Source organism: Hirundo rustica, chromosome 1 (assembly GCF_015227805.2).
Source record: "Hirundo rustica isolate bHirRus1 chromosome 1, bHirRus1.pri.v3, whole genome shotgun sequence".
Lineage (NCBI taxonomy): Eukaryota > Metazoa > Chordata > Aves > Passeriformes > Hirundinidae > Hirundo > Hirundo rustica.
Window position 1 is genome coordinate 83,760,192 of NC_053450.1, and position 16,872 is coordinate 83,777,063.

Consider the following 16,872-nt stretch of genomic DNA (forward strand, 5'->3'; position numbering starts at 1 on the left):
GAAGGTAGTATTTATACTGCTACTTTTTTTTTTTTTTTTTTTTTTTTTTTTTTAAAGAGAAGAAACAATTCTTCAGTCAAAAGGAAGAAATCAAAACTCACGCTTCAGTGCATAAACTGATTACAAGGGTCAGCAAGGAATTGTTCTCACCATTTCCATCATCTCACAACAGTACAGTCTTATTTTTTATGGTTAACTAAAGATTATGCATCAAGCAGTATCACATTATTGACCTCAACATTGAGCGCTGGTGCATATTCCCATTGTTCTTTATTTTCCACTTCTTCTTGTCCTCTCTGAAACTTCAAATACAAAATATTTAATTAATCAGACTTCTGCAACAAGGAGAAAGAAACAAATTACTTCAAGGCTGGACTTTTCAGCTTTACCTTGAAGCAAAATTTCCTTGTGTAACCATCTTTCAGGCAAATTATTTAAGTATGCATGCATGTCTTTCACATCTCATACATTTTCCCAGCAATGTGTAGTTCAATATCTAAGAAAAATACCACTTCTCCTTTTCTTATATGTTCTCTCATTAGGATTTCACTTGTGTCAGACTAAAAGACCACTCCAGTTCCACTTGGGATGTACCATCTTTCCAGCTTCCTGGTGTAATCCTCTTTGCTGCTATTAGTCACAGCTATTCTGATGTCAAGTTTCTTTTGTCAGAATTTCTTTCATTTCTGAACTATCTCTTCCAAAGCATGTGAACAGGGAGTTTAACTATTTGGAAGTATCAGCTACTGGCAATTTCCAAAGGCAATTTCCAAAATCTCGCTAGAGCAGAGATCTATTTTGACAAGCCCATCCTGGTATCTCAAAAGGTTGCAGTGCAGAACTTGCTGATAAAAATGCAGATCCGTAAGTAAGAAAGAACGCATGTAAGAAGAATCTTTTTGATGAAGTACACATACAGATTTAAGAAGGGATCTTCAAATTATTTGAGGGGTTACATGAAGTGGCTACCAACAGTGGGAGAAATGGGCCTTGATGACCCTGCAGTTGCTGCTGGTAGGGTTTCTCTGTGTTCATGTGCTGTTTTCAGGGTCGTTAGTTGTTTGTACACCGCCGATGTTTCCCTGCCTAAAGAGGAGTTGTGCCTAAATATTAGAGAGGCACCAAATAAGAGACCACCAGTTATAGTGAATGGAAGCCATACCTTACTTTCAGGTCCATACTCAAAAGTTTGCACTGATTTGCTCTACTGGATCACTGAAAAGGCTTTAAAGCAGTGGGGAGGCCCCTAGAATTTATATGTGAATTACATTTTTCCCTAGGACTTTTAAGAAACAACTGGAGTAGAGCTACAAAGCCGGTGTATTATGGTTATGTCTTTCCCTCATATCTCTTCCTTCATACACAATAATTTCAGCTTCTTACAACTGCCTTGTCGTAACAGCTAAAATACCTCAGTTACTATTCCAGAACTGCATGCAAAATGATCCCTTAGTCAAAGAGATTGTATAACTGCCCATACTTGCCTCAGTGGGGACATTAACCTGGTTCTCCCTTCTCAAATAAACCTGCTAATCCCTAGGGAGCAGATAGAAATGCTGGGCAAACAGTTGGACTCAATTATCCTAGAGGTCTTTTCCAACATTAATGATTCTATGATTCTATGAAATACAGTAATTCTTGGGAACTCTGATTTCACAGTGCTAAGAGAATATCAGTGCAATTATATCACTGCATAAGCTCATTTCTTTGGGAAATCAGACTCAAAACAGCTGCAGAAGATTCTCCTCTCTGAAGGATAGCAACCAGATGGTTCACAGCAGATAATGGAAGGATGGAAATTTTGGCCAAGAATACCTCAGCTCTTACAAAAGCTGCTATTACATCACCATTACAAACTGAATACTAAGACAGATGGAGCACAGGGTTTTGGATTCTTCTCTGGACAATTCACCTGTAACAAACTGACAAGAAAAGAGTTTGCCAGCAAGACAAAAGATCTTTTATATTCTAGTAAATGCTTGTTCTGCTTAGCCATTAAGCAATCCAGACAGAGGAACTGCTTCATTTAGGATGCTCATCTTATGAAATGGGAGGCACTGGGAAAGCTGGAAACATGGCCCAACAATGGATTATGAAGAAGATGGAAAATAGATAATACATACTTCTTTGTGAGGGGCGGGTGTTGTTAGAGCATGACACATTTATAGAGGACAACTAGATAATACATTACATACACTCTCTGTGGAAATTGGAACAGTTGAGTTTGAAGACCAAAACCTAGAGGCTGGCATAGAAAGCATGTGAGATTCTTTTTCAGGCTTTATGAACATTTTGCTTTCTGTCTTAGAACCAGGACAAATGAGGTTAGCACATAATTTATTGTTTCTTTATTCTTTCAGCTGGAAAGTGTCCTGTGAAGGCTAAGCATTTGTATTTTGTATTTCTAGAAATACTTTGAAGCTAGGTGATAAAAACAAGGTAGACTCTAGTATCTCAGATACAGAAGGAGGCTGTAAAACTTCTGTTTCTTTTGCTGGTTTGGTTTCATATACTGTAGCTTGGAGATGACTTGAAAATGTCAGTCTCTGTTGGTCAGTATCGTATGTCCTCATGCTCAGATGAGGCAATCAATGAGATCAGGGGAGGTTCAGGTGACAGTGTTGTATTGCTGAACAATGTCAGAGTCAAGAAATATGAATTAGAGGAAAGATTTTCACCTTTAGAGCACCTACAACTATTTTCTAATTTAATTTAAAGAATATCCTTTCCCTATGAAAAGACACAATTGAAAAACAAACAACAACAACAAAACCCACAAACAAACCAAAAACAACAACAGAAAAGCCCACTATCCAGTAAGTGCCAGTGGGTGCATGGATTAATTATGAGACATGGCAAAAATACTGATTTATGGTAAGAAAAAGAAATTTCCCATTCACTTCTTCGACAGCTGCTTTTGGAAATGGGTTGGTTTGGGTCCTTTTCTAACATGACGAAATGCTGTATGAAATGCCAAATTAGCAAGGAACAATACAGTCACAGTGAAACTGGGAAGTTGTCTTCAGCACCAACAGCACATTGGCCCTTGCCAATCATTGGTTTTGATCTTCATGCATGGAAGAAATATTACCTCTACCTGGTGCAGGCAGACAACTGCTTCTCATATCTGTCACCAGATAGGAGATAACACCTTTTCTGTCTTTGGCATTTGGGGTTATCAGAGAGCCTTATCAACTACCCACTAGCTGTGGGATAAGAAAGACACCATTTTTCACTGCTACATGGAAATATGTCATATTGTGGGGACTAGCACACACAAAATGCAATGTTTTGTAGCTAAAGATGATCTGCTACCGTAGCCACCATGCAGCACAGACAGGGACACCTCAGGTTCAAAATGCATTCCAGGTGTACAACAGGAACAGGTTGTCCCTGTTGTTTGTCCCGTAGCAGGGGAATGGCAGAGGCCTGTATTGCTCAGAGGGCTTGAGACAAGTCTGAGCAAAGGCTCCTTGTACTGCAGCAAAGAGAGGTCACACTTCGGGGAGAGGAGAGGCTTTATGCTTTTTCTAAAAATCATCATACGTGCTACTTTAAATGAACATCAATTCACAATTTAGAGTTATTTGTACAGCATTTTTGACAGCATGGCAAAAGTAGTCAGGATGTGAAAATTAAAAGGAATTTTTAATTAATAATGAAAGCATTATTAGTATGACTTTCATAGGTTTTGTGTATCTTTGCACATCCTTGATGAAAGAGGGGTTGTTCTATCTGAAATTTACTTGAATTTTGCAGTGTATTTGCAATGCTACACTTATTTCCTGTCAAAGTTGACTTCAGCAGAGCTAGTTAGACATGCATGGAGCTTTAGAAACCTTCCTGTACTTCTGTACTGCTCTTGACAGTAGTATTTACAGTGCCTCACACTGAGTAAAAGCTGGGGATCAGATCTTCCCCTGATGCAAGTTATCAGCATAATTCTATTTGGAAATGTTTACTTTGTGATTGTGTGTATCTTTCATTCTTTTTGATCTTTTTATGCATCTATAACCATAGGGCTGGGATTTATACGATGGGACTCCCTTTGTCATTCTGTGGGATTTTTCACTCTGCAGACACTCCAAAGCTTTGAAGGACTTCAGATCTTGAGTAAAATGAGTTCACTGATGTGTCCCAGGAGAGATTGTTGACTAATCTGTAGATGTAATTTTATGACAATGGACTGTATTTTGAGTTAATGTTTACGCACCATATGGTACATTGTCAAGTTTCATTGTATTTATGAAGATCTTAATAAAGTCAAGTAAAAATAAAAATACATGTTTTGGCCAGTCTGTTTTCAAGAAAAGTAACAAGTGACTCTAGATTTTTCCTTTTAACTTAACTTGCGCAGAAAGTATAAAAGCAGGTAATAGTAACAGTAGTGTGGTCTTTCTTTCTTTCTTTCTTTCTCTCTCTTTCTCTCTTTCTCTTTCTGTTTCTGTCTTTCTGTTTCTGTCTTTCTCTCTCTCTCTCTCTCTCTCTCTCTCTCTCTCTCTCTCTCTCTGTCTCTCTGAGCCCCAGCTCCATTTTGCCTCAGCTAGCTTGAGAGACAAACCACAGCTGGAAGGATTTTTCTTCAGGGCCCTAGAGATCCCAGAGCGGCTGTGAACCTTTTCCTTTAGAGAGAGCAGGTGCCTGCCAATGGCAAAAGGAAAGAGTCTGCACTTTAACCGGGGGCGGGGAGGGGGGAATCAGGGCTTTATTCAGTCTTTCTCCTGTGGTCCTGCCCCTGCCTCGGTCAGGAACCCAGTCCCTGTCCCCCAGCCAAAATGCTTTTCCACGTGCTTTTCCTAGTTTTTATCCAGGGGGAAGGGGCTAGAGGCGGGGACAAGCCACTACCCAATCAGGGATAAGGTGGGACTGGAACAGAGTTGGCTTACATTCCAGTGTGGGAGAATGGGCAGAGAAAAGGAGCAGGGACAAACCTAGGGATGATACATTTTCCAGGGGAACAGGGGAGTACAGAAGAAACCATTACAAAACCCAATATAAAATGAAATACAATATAAACCCAAATAATACACAACAACACAGTAGAACTGTCCTGGGCAAGAGATAAAACATATGAAGTCTTGGAAGTAGCGCAGAAATATTTAGGACTATAATTATGCATCCTGTTTAGAGATAATTAACTTAGGTACTGCAAGCATTAGGATTTCTAAAATCACAGAATCATAGAATGGATCAGGTCAGAAGGGACCACAAGTGGGTCATCTGGTCCAATCTCACTGCTCCAGCAGGGTCATCGTAGAATGCGTGGCACAGGACTGCAACCAGACATTTCTTGCATATCTCAAGTGAGGGAGACTCCACAACTTCTCTGGGAAATCTGTTCCAGTGCTCAGTTCTTCTGCACAGTAAACACGTTCCTCCTCATGTTTAGGTGGAATTCCCTGTGCATCAGTTTCTGCCCATTGCCTCCTGTCCTGTTGCATGACATCACTGAGCAGAACCTGGATCCATTCTCTTGGCAACTCTGTTCAGATATCTACAGACATTGATGAGGCCCATTCTCAGTCCTTCTTGAGACTGAGCAGGCCCAGCTCCCTCAGCCTTTCCTTGTAAGGAGATGCTCTAGTCCCTTGAGCACCTTAATTGTCCCCCACTGGACCTGCTTCAGAGCGCCATGTTTCTTTTGTACTGTGGAGCCCAGAACTGGAAACAGCACTCCAAGATACAACCTCACTAGGGCCGAAAAGGAGACAAGTATGGCATTAATTTCTTAAGAAATTTTAGTTGCAGGATCAGCAGAGCCTCCATAGGTGGTTTTAACACCCATTGTGGTGGTGTGTCTGGTGCAGAATACAGCCTACAGCTGCTTCACTGACTGGTGCTCCTCTGGGCTTATTGCAAAGGTGTCTCATGTCAAAGCAGCAAGCAAATGAGGGTACAGGAACCTTAAGAACTAAACTGTGAAAACATAAAAGAATAATCCATTTCATGGTGGGTAAAAAACTGCAGAGTACTCCCACCTCCACCTTGGTTTAAAATATCAAAATTGAGAAATAGAAGGAACAATGTAAAAAGCTCATTTGGAGAATTCTTTTCAGTCAAATTTAATTTCTTCTTACTGTGGTCATTATCAATTTGTTTAGTTTCTTTTTAAAAATACTGAGGGGAAAAATCTTTAAATGTGTCATTAAACACAGAAATCCTTTTCCTTAGCGTATTCCTAGTGCAGCGTATGTGCTGCTAAGAAACGTAACGTATTTGAAACATTTACTTAAGGAGTATCGTATGTATTTGTGTATCCATGTACAGAGGAAATGGAAGGGGCAGTTTAAAACTGGTTGCCTCTCTTCCTCACTTTCTCAGTGTAATACATCCCCTCCAAATGAATTGCCTCTGCTCAAGCAACGTGTCTGCATGGGTCGCACTAAGGTCTGTGGTCTTCTACAAGAGTGCTGAATCCATGCAGCAAAATCCATTGCAAGGACCAGGCATAAAAGATATAAGCATGTAATTAATTTTATGAATGTAAATAGTCCACTGAGTTTCTGGGAAACCACTTGCTCATTGTGATGAGTACAGTAAGCGTGTCAGTAAAGCTTTTCAAGTCTGAGCTTTTTGACTATAAAATCCTTGGCATTTATGTAAATATGTATTGAGCACAATACATTTCAATCCCAGTGGAACTCTCTGGGTGCCCACATGGTCATCCAAACTATTAATGTTTTTATCCTTTTGTTGGAAGCGTTGTTCTCTTCAGAATTAACAAGATAAATGGGTCACTTGCAAGAAATGCCAGAAGTCGGTTCTGGCAGTTATTTCATTTTCCTTTTCATCTTTGCCCAGAATTAGCTATTCAATTAAGAATTACTTAATTACAGAACAAATATATGCAGGGGTGGCGGGGGGTGTGGAATATCTGTAGAATTGGAGCATGAAGAGTAGTTCACACTTGGAATATGCCTACTTTAATTTGCAGTATGGGCTAAAAAAAGAATATTTTCATTGTCAGACTCTTTTTTGTGTAGAACAAATAGGTAGGTCCTCTGTACCATGTATAGAGCACAAGTAACACAAAGATCAATCGGATCTTCATGGGTCTTTATGAAGCCAAAAGTCATATTTGTAACTGCTGACTGACAAGAAAAAGGATTTTCAGCAATGTTTGCAAGGCGAGAAAAAGAAAGTAACCTAAACAACTGAGCTGATAATCAAACATTTATCACAGAAGTAGGGGCAAGAAAGGCATTCACTTTGGGTTGGGTATATAGACTGCACAGATATACCTAAATGTTTTACAGTGGAGTAGACAACCGTGAGAAACAAAATGAAACATTTAAGTTATTCTTGAAAAATAAAGCACCCTATGCAGAAATCTCATAGATTTTGGTCATGTACTTTTCCCAGGCTCAATAATTTTTGTGTCTCAGCAAGGAAAACAAGATTTCTCTCTTTTTACTGCTTTCAAATTCTTTGCATATCTCCATGCTGAGTCATGAAATGTGTTTCTGTAATATATTTCATATGGCAAGCAGAGGCTCATCAATTCCATCTTTGCAGATCTCCTTAAGAATGCATTTTGAAGGGCTCCAAGAAACAATTTGCATTAAGGGAACGTTAAAAGTTCAGTTCTGCCTCACTCAGTAATGCCAAGTAACCCTTCCTGTGTGATGGGTCCCCCTGAATCCCTGCGAGGAACAGACTCTGCCTCCAAGCCTGAGCCATCCGTCTGTGGCAAAAACCACTGTGGACCATCTAAGTCCAGAGATCCCACCAAGCTAATACACCCCAAGTGTCTGTCTCTTATCCTAACCAAGTGTTGTGCCTACAGCTGAAATGATCCTGTACTCACCCATCACGCTCATCCGGTGAAGAAGCCGTCTGCCTGAGTCCTCTGAGAGACTCAGTCATCCATGGCCTTAACTGTAGCTCAGCCACCACTTGTGCTACCACACAGTTCAAACCCTAAATGTATGTGAGTGCCTTTTCACACTGCTGAGAAACGTGTTCCTTGGCCTGCAGGTCTTGCAGATGCAGAAGCCAAGAGTGCACACCTCGGGTGGTGACACTGTGGGAAAAGAGACCCAGACAGATCAGCAGCACCTCAGCCCAGGAGTTAACAGAGGTCTTTTTCACCCCTTTGACACCCGCTGAGGACCTGTGACAGAAAAAAAATGTCATTCCCCTTCAGTCATAGAGAGGAGCCATTGTGGACTAAACATTGTTATTAATGGTATCAATTTGCCCTTGGGCAAGGAGTAAAATGCAATGAGTTTGAGCCCACTTGGTCATAGTTTTGGAAAGGCATGAGAAACCAGAAATTCTGCTATTAACAAAGAAAAAAAACCAATCTTTTCCACTTCTATACACAGTATAGAAGAATAGATGGAATTTCTTAAAGCAAAAACTCCAGGTAAGACCTTAGTTGCTGGATCATAGCCTGCCCCCAGTTTCTCTTGCCATTGCAGGGCAGAGGCAGTGTTGTATTCCTTCTAATTATATTGGGGGATGGTGGGAAGCTCTTCTCCACATTTACTCATAAGCAAAATGGGTCGCAAATAGTGTCCCCCTGACTTCGCTGAGAATAACTTATTCTTTAGAAGATGCCAAGAGCATGGTGGGTATACTTATGTGCAGGGGGCTTCAGCCTTCTTTCCCCAGTGTACAGGTGTATTGGAGGGTTGGAACAAAGGCAGAGCAAGCCCTGCACACATAGTTCTTAGATTTCTTTGGCTGTGGGCATCCAGCAGGGACTGTGAGCCACGTCCCTGCCTCTCACAAAGCTTCCAACTTCTTCATGAAGTGACAGACACTCAGAGATTAATGTGGTCCTTATGGGCTTGTACTGCCTAGGTAAACCCCCATTCTTTAGCTTTGCAGACGATAAACCCTAACATATGATGTAGCCAGTGTCTAAACAACCAGCAGTTCTGGACATTGCTCTGTTTAGTTTTACCATGTTCTGTGCTTATAGTTTTGACTTTCTTTGTTTTATCTATTCAGGCTTAGGTTGTAAATTTTTTTAAGGTAAAGGACCCATTAGCTTACTAAACTTCACAACTCTATAAGCTAGCAGCACTCTGTGGTCATGCTTCTTCTGGACTTTATACTTGGAAACATTGTTTTTTGTAGAAATTCATCTTAGATGGTCAGTTTGTCTCTACTTCCCCTGTGGACATCACTTCCAGACTTACACTGCCATTTTCAGATTCAGCCAACTTTCAGATTATTTTTTTAATTTCTGTTTCAGTAGATTTCTATGTGTTTTCCAGCTCTCCAGTTGTACCAGCCTTCATGCTGGGGAATTCACAACCACACTCTTCTTCTCTGTTAAAAACATTGCATTGTCTCAGTCTTTACTTTAAAGTCATGCAACTGTCTAAAATACTTTTTTATTATTTTGAAATCTTTCAAGGATTTTAGATGTAAATATTTGACAGACATCTCCTGCTACATGTATTTCCACCAGATAAAATAATTAATTAAGCCTAAACACCTAAGTGTATAACAGCAGTAAAAGGAACCGTGAACTACTGGCTTAAGTCTCAGAGCTCCATGTGCCTTTCCTAATTAGTCTGTTTGTCATGAAAAAGTAACTGTACTTTAAAGGAACATCAAAAATACTGGACCAACAGAGGATGTATGGAGTGTTTTGACAGAGTAACTTGCGTGCAGCACTAGATCATTAAGTTCAGCAAAATGGTGAAGGAAAGGTTTGCTATAATCCATAGCCTGGAGTGAGGTCACCAACTAAACTGACTTCATGATAAGAAAAGATCCTAGACTGATGAGAAAGTGTCCTTTGATAGAGGTCGGCATTCCTTTGCCTAAACAAGTCTTTAAGGACTGTGAAAGAAAAAAATGTGTAGCATGACTTCCTTGGACATACAGTGTGTGGCCATCAGCAGCGTGAAACATTTTGTGGGTTATAAAATGATTAACTGACGATTCAAAATCTAGAAATGTTGCATTTGTAGAAGTAATCAGCTCCTCAGAGAGGAGGCAACAGAGTGTGAAACCTGAATTCAAGCAACAGAGAGACTGAAAGAATAATCAAAACCAGAAATAACTTGGAGCTTCCAGAAATTATACTCAAGGTTTGCAATATAGCAATAATATCTGTATTTATGTAGACATGCATGGACGTGTGTGTAATGACAATGGCATAGTTTCCAAGCAGAGAGATGGTTGCCAAATATTGTTCTCCAGCTATCATAATTTTCCAGAGTGAGCTGGTTTTAAATATTCTCTAAGGACTTCTGGTCATAAATATTTCTAAAGAGTATGCGCTTAACTCATGCCAATCAATATCATAAAGCAACCCTACAGCTAAATTAGCAAAGTAGAGAACTCACGCTTATTGACTAAACCCTGATGTTACTCTACCTGAGGCTCTGCAGTTTATATGGTAATATTATTTCTGTTTTCAAAAGGTGTGCACCCTGATCTTACATTTTTATATAGAAGATTAAATACTTTATAGCATATTTGCCTATTGAGAAAATTCATTTGCCTTGAGGAAAAAGGCATCCTCTTATGAATATCCTTTAACTTTACAGGATACTGCATTTCTGAGAACCAGGATCGCACCTGGACATTTCAAAGGACTACACAGAGGACCTACTTTTTTTTTTCAAGGGACACAAGTTACTGTGTTTGGACTTTTAAGTCAGTCCTAGCATACGGATGTGGACTTCAGGTAGAATGAGCAATGCAAAGAACTTGTTTGGACTTGGTGTCTCCTTGTATTTTTGGGGACTGATGGACCTTACCACAACGGTGCTGTCAGGAAGTGCCAGGCCCCTCACCGAAGGGCAGGAAGACAACCTGTCAGACAAGCTGCATCAGCGTATGAAGAGGAGCTGGGTGTGGAACCAGTTTTTTGTTCTGGAGGAATACACAGGAACTGACCCTCTCTACGTTGGGAAGGTAAGACCCACAGCAGGAGGATGTCTGTAAGAGTGCATCCATCTGTGTATCTGCAGATTGTGGTGAAACACGGGATGTTACCTTGAATGATTTTGCAGTTTTTCTGGCAGTGACTTCATCCGCGTTAATTTCGCTTCTGCTTCCAAGAGCTTTTTCCCCATGTCACCTTTGTTTGGGAAGAATCTCTGTTTCAAGGGGCTGTCAATATATTTGCTATTTCAAAGAGATTCGCTGCATCAATCATCATCTGCAATTTGAGGCAGTGTTAGAAAATCTGCAGCAGTCTTTCCAGGGACTCCTATAATGTCAAGGCAAAGCAAGGTTATATTGACATATAAGGATTAGCAAAGAAAGGAAGAATTTGTGATCATGCTTCTGTCCATGATCAAGTCAGCTAGAAGCTGCAATTCAAAATCAAATTAAATAGCCAGTTTGCCTTGAAATTTGACATTTCAGTTTTTGTTTTCTGCAAATCTTCAGGGTCAGAGTATCTTCTGGCTTACTGTATTCTTGACTGCAGGTTACTGTGGACTACAGAGAAGTTCCCCCAGATTTCCCAGGCCCATCCCCCAGATGGGTAGAAGGACACCTCATTAAATCCAACTATGAAGGGCCCCATTTTTGGATCGCTTACACCCCAAGAACCTACCCATCAGTACAGATATGTGTAAAATGTATTCCTGAGATCATCCTATACCTATACTTGGCAATATTTTGCATTTACTTTTCTGTGTCTCCTTGAGGAAGAAGCTGATGGAAATCAGACCAGTAACGTCTGTTGTCACAATCTGTTTCACTATAACCATCCTTTCTTTTGTTTTTAAAGACCCTGAATTGCTGTCCCTGTATTGACCCTCTTATTCAAAGTTTTATGGTCAGCATCAAGTTTGCTTCTATTTTACACCAAGGTGACAAATCTGGACAAAAATGTGGAGAGAGTTAATGTGCTTAAGTGTTTGAACAATACAATCAAGATTTTACATGCCTAGAGTATCAGATACAGCTACAACAAGTGGAGACTACACAGAGGTATATAAGAAAAGTAACTTAGAAAGGATGACAGAAAATATAGGCTCCCTTTTTCCTTCCAAGCTATCCATCTGCAGGAAAAAAAAAATATTACATATCCAGAGGCCCAGTTTGGAAACATATTTATCATTCTACAGCCCCATAGAGCTAAACTGTGCTCTCAGTCACACCAGTATAAATCAAAATGAATCCACGGGCTTCAGAAGACCTCCTCCTGATTTATCCCTGCATGACTGACAGCAAGATGTGCTCTCCTTCCTCCCACAGGAATGGCATTACTTGTGATTGCCTCCAGATGAGACCTCATTAGTCTTCATTCATCTGTGCACCTAGCTTTTCAGCTCTTGATATCTCTATTCGTTAAAGAAATTAATATTTGTTTTCAGGCAATTCCCAGCTTCAGAACAAGGGCCAGACTTACTATTTCACATTCTCAGTTACGTCTGAAATGACTCCAGGCTTCCACTTGTGAGCGGAATCTTAGGTAAAACAAGTGCGAGGAGAAACCAGCTCATCTTTTAGACCTGACAGTGCCATTAGGAGCGCACACATTTGGCACAGTCGGCAGCACTGCTGAGCTTGCCACCGCCCAGCTTTGCCCAAGGCAAGGACACCAAGATGGCTCCTCAAGGCCTGTGCCCATCACTCTGAACCCCAAGCCGCCATCAGGGAGCTTCTCCAAGGCTGCCTGGGCCCTGGCTGTGCCCGCACCGGGGTGCACAAGGGCTAATTAGCTCCCATGGTTAACACGAGGGCCAATTAGTCCCACGCACTGCTGCGCTGACGGGCTGGATCCCTCGGAAGGCCTCCTGACTCAGCAGTGCTCCGTGTAGCCCTGGGGGCCCCTGGGGCTCGCACGTTCCATCATCTCCCATCCCCGATCCGGGTGCGGAGCTGCCAGCCGAGCGCTGGGATGAGGGCTGTGGGGCGCTCTGAGGGAATGGCTTCCCCTCGCCTCACCCAGCCGGAGGCACTGGTGCTCCGAAGAGGCAGCGACCTCCCACAGTTCATCGCCCGCCTGCATTTGTGCTGCCTGAGTCTTAGGGATCCTTAGGAAAGTGGTCAGCAGGGAATAGACTGTGGGGTGAATGAATTGTTCTGGCAGGCCAGAAATTTTTCAGCCCAAGTCACGCTATGCTGACTCAAAAATAGCTCTGTAAAGGCTTGCACAGAGTGGGGTGGAGGTGCAGCAGGGCTTTCAGTCTGCTGCTGGCTGCTCACACCAGCCCTCCAAAACAGCCCTGGGTCCTGTGCCAGGCCAGGCGGGGCCTCTTCTAACTGATACCGCTACAACATCCTGAAACACCCTCATAGCCAGGCCGTGCTTTTATCCATCTGCTCTCTCCAAGCCCCTGTCAGAAGGAGAAAGAATGCAACACAGAGCCGGTTGTACGGCTGGTTCCGGGTGGTTGTGTATGACTGGAGCAACCAGTAAGGCACCCTGACTTGAACCATCGGTCCAGGCTTGCCTAATACGATTTCCGAGGCTGCTTTCTCAGACAACTGTTAAGGAAAGGTGCGAAGTATGTTCTGGACAGGGAAATGAAAGAAACTTCTTGATGTGAAGCCAGTACAATTTTTGCTTTTCTCCAGTGCTCATGATAGTGATTTAAAGTAGTTCAGCTTCAGAGGGTTCCTGGTCCTGTCACAGATAAATACAAGGCTTCAGTTTTCCTGGAGGTGGCCATTATTGGTTAATAGGATGAACCAGGGGAACCAAAGCCCCTTCATTTGCTACAGCAGGTATTTTCCACATTCAGTGAGCAGCCTACACTGTGTCAGTAATTGAACCGGGGACACACTTCACCGTTTTGCCATGTTGGAGACTCCCTAACCCTGTTTCAAAGAAGCATTTGAATCACAGCAGCTGAATAAATGAATAAAATGCAACCTCTCCACAGACTATCAATGTACATCAACCACACTCACTTTAAGCATCATCCTTACAAAAATCCCCTGCAGGTGCTACCTCCCTGGAAGCAGAGAAGGGAGGAGCACATCAAGGATGGAGCCATAGACTGGGTTAGCAGAGCTGTGTGTGTTCTCCCCTGAGCTGCTCACTGCAGCACTACTCTCTTCCACATGCCCTTTGCCAGGAAGTGTGTCATTCCAATGCATATGTAACATCCTTAATCTTTTTTTGTACTATTCTCATCAAAAGAAGCAATGCAGGTTAAAAATTTTAAAAATTTCTCAGGAGTTATCAGCTTTATTCCTCCAATAACCCATTGCTTAATATGGAGGAGAAAGCACAAATTAATTCTTCCTACTCTGTATCAACCACATGGCAGCGCAAGTTATTGCACCACCCATAAAACAGAGCCAACTTAAAACTCGATCACCTTTCCAACACGGTGACTTTTACACTCCAGATTACACATCCTGATATTGGGTTTGGTGTGAGCTTCAGTCCCTACAGACACCAAATCCTTTCAGATTTATTGCAGTCTGGCAGTGTTACGTCTTTTATACACTTCTTTTTTATTTTTTTGCTTTGTCTAGAAAGAGCAGGTTATACAAGAAGCTGCAAAAGTGCTACTAGCATTTCTTACTGCCTAGCCTTGGTTGAGACCCAATGTTTCTAACAAATCACAGTTAGACAGAGATCCTCTTGTACTCCCAAATTCTTAATAGCATGCCATGTTCATTCCTTGTTTGCTCCCTTCACAACTACATTTATTCCAAATAGGGCTTTGGACAGAAGGTGTAATTTAACCCATGAGTTTGATTCATCTTTTGGTTCTAAGTATTCTGAAAATTCCTTAGCATCCACTGCTATTTCAAAAAATGCTTCTTCTTTTTCTTTTTCTTTTTCTTTTTCTTTTTCTTTTTCTTTTTCTTTTTCTTTTTCTTTTTCTTTTTCTTTTTCTTTTTCTTCTTCTTCTTCTTTTTTTCTTTCTCTTTCTCTTTTTCTTTCTCTTTTCCTTCTTTTCCCCTTTATCTTCTACTTTTTCTTTTCCAGTTCCTGTTCCTGTTCCTTTTTCCTTTTTCCATTTTCTTTTTTTCCTTGTTTTTTGTTTCTTTTTCATTTTTCTCTTTCTTTTCTATTTCATTTTTGCCTTTTGACTTTGAATTTGACTTTGACTTCTTCTTTCCCTTTTTTTTTTTTTTTCTTTTTCTTACTTAATGAGGACTTGTTGGTGTTCCAAAACACGTTTTCTTCCATCAGGCCCCGCTCTAATTCCCCAGTCAGGTCTAACATCTGTATCTGTCTCAGCAGCTGCAGTCTTTCACTGGTGCACTAATGCACTAAAACAAATGCCCAAGATGTAGCTTAGTGGTTCTGAATCAATTTGAAAAGTTATAATAGTGTCCTCCTTCTGGAAGTATCTTGTTTACTAGCTCCTACAGAGATAATCTCTGAGTTATGGATATTTAGGGTAAGTAATGACAACCACTGTCTATCTTTAAATTAATCACAAGATGGTGTTTCCTGAAGATACGCCAGTTTGCAGTCCTGGTGCCTGCATGTGAATTAATACACATGGCAGCCATCTAAATTTAACTGTTTACCACTGCCAAATTTTTCTGGGCTTGTTCTTCCACTGTGCAGTTAATACATCACCTGAGAGCTGCCAGCTTTTCTCCAAAACATCAATGTTTCTCAGACACAGTAGCCACTGCAGGGAGGTTGGCAAAGTGAAATACCAGTGAAATACAATGGCCTGGCACAGCCATTGTCACAGCCTGCACCTTCAGCTCTTGCAACCACACTGCAGTGCTGCTGCCCTTAATGCTCACTTGGAGTCCATGGGCCACCTCCATACAGACCTGTCTGCAGGCTGGGATATGCCATGGAAAACCAAACCACGGGATCCCACCTCAGCTGGCACTGAGCCAGCACTCTTGCCCTAATATCAGGAGTGGGTCCAAGTTTTGCATAGGTCATGTGACCTACCTGAGCGGCAAGCAAGGGAAACACCCTTCAGGGAAGGAGCATCTCCCAACCAGACCCTTCACTGGGGGAAGAGGTCTTTCCGCTCCCCAGTCACCAGGATTGTGTGCCCTAAAACAGCTGAGGAGCTGTTTCACTGGCTCAAGAAATGTTTAGGTCAGGTAAGACATTTTGTCCACATTCCTATTAAATTTTTCCTATGTAATAAGGTATTGTATATGCTCTTTATTGTTCTTAAACAGCTCAGAGATGAGATTTTTTTCTTTCTTGAGAGAATAGTCTGTAATCAATTGTATGAAGTTTGACTTCTGCTTTTTGACACAAATTATCCATTTCTGTTTGGATTCTTTTTTCAAGTCCTCTGTTCATATATTCAATTTATTAGTCTAAGATTTTTCTTTCCAGTACAAATATTTACCTTGGAGGATGTTTGGCGCCATCCTCCAAGATTACTCCCGTATGTCCTTTAAGCTCATCAAAGCATTAAACACACACCTAATTCAGACCATATTTCTGAGATTATTTGCTCATATATGCATTTTAAAATGTGCTTAATTGAATCCAGCCCACTTGCACTGTGGGTTTTTTTTGTTGGTTTTTTTTTGTTTGTTTGTTTTTTGTTTTTAATTATTATTTATCCTTTATTCATCTCCCACAATGATATTCACACTGGAAAACAATATTCACATCTGAACCATTTTGATTATGGCACCTCAAGTCTGTTGCCTTCTTGTCTTTTGGTACTGAATGAATACTGCCACTGGGCAGTTTATGCTCTGCCATTGGTCTTTATGCTGTGTTCCTCAAAAGCACGGAAGTATGAGCATACCATTGTGGATTTTCATAGTGTGAGTGAAATTAAGCTATTTGATTGCTTTTGATAGTCATTCCAGTATTTCATGGGAACCAGGTGTTTAACAGAATGTAGTCCCCAGAATGATTTGTTTCCCTGTTTTAGATTATAATTAAGTAAACTGCATTTACTCTGGCTCTGTTCTGTTGCATTCACAGCTATCTGTGGCTGCTCAGAACTAATTAGCAGTCATGCAATAAATCCGTTTGCT

General features: G+C 41.1%; 1 protein-coding gene across 1 annotated transcript in view; it reads left to right on the forward strand.

Moving 5' to 3' along the window:
* Positions 1–16,872, forward strand: part of CDH20 (cadherin 20) — a 119,996-nt gene that overhangs the window by 70,609 nt on the left and 32,515 nt on the right. The window contains exon 2 of the mRNA XM_040074577.2: positions 10,515–10,884. Within this exon, the coding sequence (XP_039930511.1) occupies positions 10,642–10,884 (243 nt within the window). The 5' untranslated portion in view covers positions 10,515–10,641. The remainder of the gene's footprint in view (positions 1–10,514; positions 10,885–16,872) is intronic.